This window comes from Citrus clementina, unplaced genomic scaffold (assembly GCF_000493195.1).
Source record: "Citrus clementina cultivar Clemenules unplaced genomic scaffold, Citrus_clementina_v1.0 scaffold_1, whole genome shotgun sequence".
NCBI lineage: Eukaryota > Viridiplantae > Streptophyta > Magnoliopsida > Sapindales > Rutaceae > Citrus > Citrus x clementina.
The window spans coordinates 25,437,758-25,446,351 of NW_006263303.1; the positions used below are offsets into that span (position 1 = coordinate 25,437,758).

General features: G+C 33.7%; 1 protein-coding gene across 1 annotated transcript; it reads right to left on the reverse strand.

Moving 5' to 3' along the window:
* Positions 1-3,257: 3,257 nt before the first annotated feature.
* LOC18055318 (mechanosensitive ion channel protein 10) lies at positions 3,258-7,242 on the reverse strand. Its single transcript, XM_006452958.2, has 6 exons — positions 6,772-7,242; positions 5,060-6,517; positions 4,833-4,953; positions 4,124-4,417; positions 3,841-4,043; positions 3,258-3,746 (listed from the first exon to the last, which is right to left on the reverse strand). Exons 2-6 carry the CDS (start codon positions 6,505-6,507, stop codon positions 3,479-3,481), a joined length of 2,334 nt encoding a protein of 777 aa, XP_006453021.1. The 5' UTR covers positions 6,508-6,517; positions 6,772-7,242; the 3' UTR covers positions 3,258-3,478.
* Positions 7,243-8,594: the final 1,352 nt, after the last annotated feature.

An 8,594-nucleotide genomic window follows, 5' to 3' on the forward strand; every position in this document is an offset into this window, starting at 1 on the left:
AGGGCTCAAAAATCGAATCTCAAGATCATAAATAGGACGTAACTGAACTCAAAAGAGATCAAGTTCTAGTTGTGATATTGGTGGCCGTGGCACCATAAGTGCTTAGTTTCTTTTTTCTTTTTTTTTATAAAAAAAATTTATGACCTTTGTAATTGATCAATAATTTTGCAAGAAATAAGGAATTGATATTAATATAACAGCAAGTGTAAAAATTAAAGTGAACTTTATTATTGGTTAATCACTTAGACATGAGTGTGATTGTGTGAAGTATGAGAAGATATAACTAATCACACTAAATTAGAGATTAAAAAACTTATAACGGGTTAATTAAGAAGTGGGGGCTGATGAGACAAATTGAGGGGTTCAAATATTATCACTTGAAAAAGAAAATTGCCTCTTATGATAATGACCATGGTGGGGGGCCTAAGGGCAAGGGGCTATTATAACTAAAATTCTAAGAGTCTGGAGATTTTTTTAGTTATTCCTTTTAAATTTCAAAAATATCCTTTAAAAAATGAAACATTTTTATTTTTCAACTTAATTTTTTATTGTTAAAATTCAAAGTAGTACTTTATTATTTTTCTACTGGTAAAATATAAAATAGTATTTTGTTATTTTGCTTTTCTTTTGCAATCTCATTGTTATCCTACACATAAATTAAAAAGTTTCATGGGTGGTAAATTTTTTAATGTCAATCATTAACACAAATTACACATATTTTGAATAACAATTTGAAAGTACAAACATATTTAATTAGTAAGAGATAAAACAAAAAAAAAAGAACAATAAGAAGTGACAAGTTAAAAAAAAGAATCGATTATAAATGCAAGTAATTTGTATAGAAAAAAAAAATCTAAATGTATTAAATTAAATTCATATTTATCCTTAAATGTAACATTATGCGAGGATAACAAAGCGGTGCCAATAACTTCACTCAAAATATTAAATATTGTAATGCTCACAAGCACCCATCTGTTATGATTTTTAGCCTATATTATTTTATTATTGTCATCATCATCGTCATTTTTTTTAAAGACTAAAAAATGCTGATATTTATCATCTCATTTTATTTTGCTTCGACTAATTACTTTTATATTGTTATCCATTTTGTCTTTTATGTAAAATTGCTTAAAAAAATATGAAATTTTTAAGTACACCCCATTTGGGGGATAAAATTATGGGACCACAATTAGATGTTTCCCTCACATTAATTCGCATTCTTCTCATTATAAATCAAAGGCAAAGGAACAACAAGCAGGTAATCTTGATGGTTTATTCCTATTAATCCTCACAAAATGACCCCCAAAGACATGAATTTACGAGTAGTTGGCTGTCAGAAGATAAAATGTGAGGAGAATTTCTATGGGGGATCTTTAAATTGAGTTAACTCAATGATAGTTTTATCCCCCATTTGGGGGATAAAACTATGAGACCACGATTAGATGTTTCCCTCACATTAATTTGCATTCTCCTCATTATAGATCAAAGGCAAATGAACAACAAGCAGGTAATCTTGTTGGTTTATTCCTATTAATCCTCACAAAATGACCCCCTAAGACATGAATTTACAAGCAGTTAACTATCAGAAGATAAAATGTGAGGAGAATTTATATGGGGGATGTTTAAATTAAGTTAACCCGATGATAGATTCCGTCAAAATTATCTCATCAGTTTCCTTGAAAAATTAGGGATTGAACCTGATCCTCTAACAATCACTTCTCAGCCTAGGGGAAAGAGGACTCTCGCCTCTATAAAACCCTTAGAAAATTGAAATACCGTAAAGTTTTCTTTTCCTTTTTCTCTCTCTAAGGTGACCTTTTCTTACAAGAATCTTTTCCTTGCTCTTTTCATTTAGGAAATCTCTCACTTTTTCTTATCCATCACTGACTAAAACCTAAACACCATATTTATTTTTGTTGTAAACTCAATAAATTAACTTGAGCGTTGAATGGTTAACGCTGAAAACATAATTTTTGGTAGCCCTTCTTGTTTTATGTGATCCCAAGTGGTCATAGAGGGATTACTAGTGGTCGCAGTATACTGTTCTAGGTGAAAGATATCAATGAAAATTGTCTACCACATATATAATTATATATAAATTTATATGCTGGCATTGACATTTGGTCACTAGTCTACGCACCAACTATTAACACTTACATTTTATGACTTTTACTAATATCTAATGGGATGAGTGCCAAAATTTTACTCTCAGATTTAATGCCTACTAACGGTCAGGATTACATTAATTTAGTACAATAAATTTTTTAATTAAAAAATTAATTATTTTTTCTTTCCTCCTAACCATCGCATTCTCGTCTAACACTTTCTCTTCCTTTTCTTCAGTCGCTAAATTGCAAAGTATGCCAATGTTTAAAGTTAACAACCCTCTAAAATCTAATTTAAACTTTACTCTAATTAAATATCATAATAAATTATAAATAGAAGTTAGATTGGAAGATCCAATAGCTAGATTAAAAGAAATTCTTCATGATGATATTTTAATCATTTTTTCGAATATGTCATTCATGTTTTCAATAACAGAGGTAGAGAAACATACCGAGAGGACCTTTCAATTCCATTCTCAAGGTGAAAACTGTTAATGTTCCGTTTCGTTTCTTAATCCATTCCAATAATTTTCAAGCATTTCCTTTTTCTAAGGAAATTTTTAAAGTTTTATACGGTGGAGTGCATGAAAAAAGGATAAAAATTATAATGAGAGTTAAGTGGGAATTACATAACATAAATTGAGAGATAAAGATTGCCTTAAAATTTGTAGTGGAATTAACAAAGGAGTGAGAGTTGATAAGATAAAATGGAGGGCAAATTATCACCATTTACACCCAAAATGTTACCTTTAACTCCTCATTTTGTACAAATTACAAAGCCTTAAGAGATTTTCGTGGCTCTTTCTTATACAATACGGCCAAATTGACCACCCTTTATAAATAGTAACAATAAGAGTGAGTGGGGTTGAGAGTTATTTCCTAAAATTCTCTTGCGGTTGTAGATGGTAAGGCTTGGAAACAAATCTCCCCTCAAATGGGTGGAGATGAGATTAAATTACAATTACTGAGAACATAAAAACAAAAAGAAAATTTTCACTTTCCATCCTCCTATTCCTCATTCGTTTACGATTTTACCCTATCCAAGTTAATTAGTAATACACCTTTCAACATGTCATCATCTTGAATATTAATCCAATTTCTCTTCTAATATTTTGTGACAATCTGATTCTTCAATTTCATTTCTCTTTGTAGTTCCAAAATCCAAATGAGTGTGAAATTGGAGGGTCCTCTTTCACTTGTAAATCTATTATTGTGCTAATTTAACCTTTTCCATTACAAGATCATCCTAAATCTTCATCATACATAATGCAACACCAAATAAAGATAGAAATGAGACATAGATTTGGGCAAGGAAGGAGGCGCTAAGCAAAACCTTAATGCGCAAATCCACTGTTCTACTTTATGAGAATCGGTCATTTGCCGGTCAAAGTTGCCGATTCTGTCCCAATATGGTGAAGATGAACTTGTTGGGGCAGTAGACTGTAGTTTATCTCTAGTTCTTCAAAAAATTTCTTTAATTCAGTGATCAATGCGCTTCTTCGATTGTTCTTCTCTCCGAATTCTTGGAAGTTCATCGTGTGATTACAATAGAGAGCTATCTTTATCTTGTTCACATTCTCAATTTCTTTCACCACTACAGAATGGTTAGGATACCAATGTAGGGAATTATTCTCCAGATACCTGACCAAACACATGCAAAATCTCAAAATTCAAGGAGAAAAAACAATTTTCAGTTTGCAAAGAACACTGAGGAATGGGGCTACAGTCAACTTACAGCTTTATTCTTTCTTTCAGCATGCCAATTTTCTCAATTGGTGTCGCAAAAGCAATTGAGAATTCGACTGTATCACTCATATCCGGACTTCTATTATAATTGCTGATGGGCTTTGTAGCCAAAACTGAATTGGGATAGCTTATCTTTTCGTTGCTAAGCTTCAGAAAAATCGTTGTCAATATGTTCATTTCTTCGACCAACAACTGCAAATCATCATATATTATTAGTAGGAGTTGGTTGAACATTCATAACAAAAGAAATAAGAGAGTTTTGAAAATCTAACTGGAACGCCATCAACAACACAACGGTCCCCAACATCAAATGGATGCATCACAAATACAAATATGATCGCTTCAAATATAGTCCTGCAGGTGGTTCCAAACACAAAAGCCGCAGCCACAAATTGTGAAGAGAGGAAGACAATAACTTTTGTTGTCGCAATTCCCATTAAAAGGAGCCACACAATAATGGTCACAACTACAACAATTGCTGTCACTAGCTTGTCCAATTGCTTCACAGCAGTTTTTGTATCAGTTAAAGCATGTGCAAGTGCTTTTCGATCATTGTAAACCTTCACCTGCACATAAATTAAAAGATACATTTACAATACTAGATGTTACTAAAAGAAACTCAGCAAACGAAACAGAGATTAATTTCAAAGCTGGCCATACAAGAATAGACTTGATAAACTTGAGAAGTCAGAGTTCTCTTTTCTTTGAGGGTTTTCAAATTTCAAGTCACAGCAGAGAAAGCAAGTAGTGTATTACTAAATTCTCTTTTTCATCCATGTCTTATCAGCGGTCAACTAGAGTACATGTTATCAAGAAATAAAGTGTATAATGTGACAGTTTCTTGGTTGCATAATTTTAACTCAATCTTAACACCGACAAGTGGGATTAGACAAGTGCTGTCATTTGGGTTCATGGAGCTAAAATAACCACGAGAATTAACAAACAAGGATTGAATTTCACCAAGTACATAAGTGATCTTACCACCCAGTCTGTCAGAGCCTTCCTATCAATTTGTCCTTTGTCCCATCCTTCAATGAGAGGAAACACAAGATCCACCTCCTCCTTAATCATAAATCTTAAGAGGTCTTCCTCCTCGATGTACCTATCCATAAAGATTAAATTTTTAGGATACATATATGCATATACAGAAGGGGAAAAGAACACCAGAACAGTGAAAAAACCACAAAAATTGGGGGAAAAAATATCACTTGCTATCATGCTGAGCAACATTCCTAAAAATGTAGAAGGCAGCAGCTCTTGCTTCCATCTCACTGGTGATTTCCTTATCGGCTTGTTCACCTCCATCCTCTATGCTTTCATCTAATGCATTGGAGATAGTCGACAGCCCTGAATTCATGACTGCATCAACCAACACCTTCATTGTCCACATTGAAACCTTCTCTTGCTTCATTTTATGCACCTTTCCCATATCAATAATCTTTGTTTTTTCTGATTCTTTACCCTTTTTCTTATTCTTGATACTCAGTTGACCAAAGCTTGGTGATCTGCCAACCCTCTCAGCCTCTTCAATGAGTGCAGGCCCTGAAAGGGTCTGAAGAACATACTGATGAAAGACAGATTCTTGAATTCTATCAAAGAACCTAGTGACGTGGAAATTTGAAGCCAAGATCTTTAGCAACAAAGTCTTCAACAGCCATAGAAACGCCCCAATCTGAATTGTAACAAGAGTCCAACTTATATAATCCAGGATCTTGGTTGCAAGCTTAGAACGTTTGACCCCATGATCAAACAACAAGACCCAAGTAATAAGCACCAGAGCCAGCCATATAAAAACCTTAACAATCTTCTTCAAACCATGAACAAAATAAAGGACCTTCTTCCTTAGCAAGAAGTTCTTCTCGATCAAGAAAACAATGAAATGCATAACCCAATTAGTCACCAACATGCCAGAAAATATCACTAACACAAGTAAACACCATTTCCAAACTTCCAGCCCCCAAATCACAGATTTTTCCAATTCATCCCAAGTCAAACTAGCAACTAAACACCCAACAGTGCACGCAAAAAAAATCCACTCAATCAACACGATAGGTTTCACCTTATTGCGCTGTTCTTTAATCAATTTAACTTTCTTGTAAATCTCCTCATCATCCTCTCCTGGTCCTCGAGGAGATGCCATCAACGGTGTTTTTGGTGTAATAGAGTTGGTCCTCGCACTCAAACCCGACTTGCTATTAGGTGATGCTCTACTAAACGAAGTCCTATAAGGTGAATTCACCCCAACTTGATCTCGGCGTGATAAATCAACATGCTCATCAAACGCATTATCATCAATGTAAGATGGTTCTCCAAATCTTGACTTGGGTTTCGAGTAAACTGACCTTGCAAGTGACCTTCTTCGAGCCAGGGTAGCGGCCTCATTTGTGGTAGGAATTTTTGGTGGCTTATTTGGGCTTGAAGCAAATCTAATTTCAGGCGAAGGGCTACTCGCTGGCACCGATTTCGCCGCAAAACCAGCAGTAACTGGTTCTGTTGTTGCTTCCGAAGAAGACCCTTTTGAATTTCTGGCGTCTACATTATCTTTTGGCGATTCGTCGCTTGAGATTTTGATCACAACTTCACTTCCATTAACATTTTTCTTCTCCGACATGCTTATCTCACCACCCTTAACAGCAGCTTTCTCCTCAGCATCCATCAATAAAACCCTGATAGCACATCAAAACACCACAAGAAGATTTGCTACGATTCAATATAGATTGAGTAGAAACAAACTAGAAACTTAAACTTTATAACTGTTGCCATCAGGTAGCCTTTCAGCCCAGAGTCAAGGCTAGGTAATCGTTTTGTCTAAAAATACGTTTAGCTTTTTGTAAAAGTAAAGTTAAATTCGCGCCAAATAAACAACAACAAAAAAAAACTTTTAAAATCCGAACAGTGGAACATGAGTGAGTGTGCTTACCAGAATATACAAGAAGCTACTCGCCGGAAAGTTTTGCCATTCACAGAGAACCCACCAAGAAAAAGATAGTGAAAGAGAAAGTGACTAGATGCTTTGAGCAAATATGGATCCAAATGGAAAAAAACCAATAGAGTAGCTCAATCGGATAGAGATGTGCTTCTTTTTTTTTTTCTTTCCCTCTTCCTTTCTCCTTTTAATATTTTTATGTGACTAATGATGAAGATAGAAGCACATGTAAGGACAACAGTGGTTACTAATTTTTCAGGCGACAGGCAGAAGCAAGAAAACAAAAAAGAAAAAGGAAGAAAAATTTTATTTTTCTAATGAGTTGTTTTTCGTACTTTAGGTAAATGAACGATGCTGAGACGGTGTGTGGCCACTGACCAGAGACTGGAAAATGCAAACTGAGGAGATTGCAAAGTCAAGCGAGCAGTGAAGAATGGTTATTTTAACTTTTCTCAGAACCGAGGAAGTAAGAGATCATGTAGATCACCTCTCAAGAGTCTCTGTTTATTCAAATTTGGGACTTTATCACTTGAGTCTTTGTTGTTCTTAGAAAATAAATCAAAGACCACATGTTCGAAAAATACATCACTTGAGTCCTCTGTTATGTTTTCCTTTTGGTTCGATCGAGTTCTTGACTAAGTTTGACCAGTAAGAGAGAATTAGCATTTTAGGGGTATTTTATTTTTTTTAGAAAAAGCACTATATTATGTCCTATTACACGTGAGCAACATGTGTCTAAGTAATTTTAAATAAGTGTTGATTAATTATATGGTAAAATAAAATTAGATCAATTATTTGAATAGGTTATTTCTCTTTATACTTACTGAAATAATTATAAAATTCTTATAAATGGTGCAAGGATTTCTAGTTACTAGACAAAGAATGTTTTGAATATTATTTAGTGGTGTGGTTAATATTAAAAGAGAAAGAAACAGAAGCCACACAATTATATTTATGCAAAAATATGGGATAAATGAATAAGTAGAGAACTAGAAATACAAACAATTAAATTTGTATATATATAAAAAGCGAACTAAATAAAATATACACTTTAATTAAAAAAAGTGAACTAAGTAATTAGTACCATTTTTTATACTTATATTTATTACATCATTTTCTTGATAATGAAACTTGATTAAGGTTTATTAAGTGTAGCAATGTGGAATGTGCATTTGAGAAGGAATGAAGAAACAATTTTCAAAACTAACAATCTTTGAGTAATTTTATGCAAATAATCAGGAGTCAACTGATAAATATCTATAATGTTGTTTATTATTAAAAAAAAAATAAGGAAGACAGCGAACAAAACCAAAGCTCTAAATCAATATTTTATTAGACAAACGTGATACGACCGAATTTTTTAATAAGCCGAGTTGGGGTTTGATGCGTCCTTGTCCTTGTATGGAAGTATCGTCGTTACACAGGAAAAAAATAAAAAATAAAAATGGCGTGAGGATATCATTGTCAATTTACAATACGGTCCAGCTCTTCTGGTATACGGATTCAAACATTTCGCTCTCCAGCACTGCACCGTCGTCTGAGCTAAAATTTGATAAAAATATACTGCCAATAAATATTATTATGTCAGGCTTTAATTTTTCAATCGTGATTTTTTCTGTCCCAAGAACGGACGAATTCAGACAGCTATTGATGTAGCTGCATGCCACCTGTACGGTGGACCGCTGTGGTAATCATTTCAATTCATATTTTCCGATTGGTTTGTTAATTTCTCTGTACCCGCTACTGAGGACAATACTGAATTATTTTGTGATATGAAAATTTCTTCATAATTTTCCGAAATAGTTCATAATTTCTGA

Coding starts and splice junctions, on each gene's coding strand:
- LOC18055318 (XM_006452958.2), bottom strand. CDS start 6,507: ATGGATGCTGAGGAGAAAGCTGCTGTTAAGGGTGGTGAGATAAGCATG. Junction 4,954..5,059: donor GTTGCTCAGCATGATAGCAA/GTGATATTTTTT, acceptor CTTTATGGATAG/GTACATCGAGGAGGAAGACC. Junction 4,044..4,123: donor GTGTTGTTGATGGCGTTCCA/GTTAGATTTTCA, acceptor GATGATTTGCAG/TTGTTGGTCGAAGAAATGAA.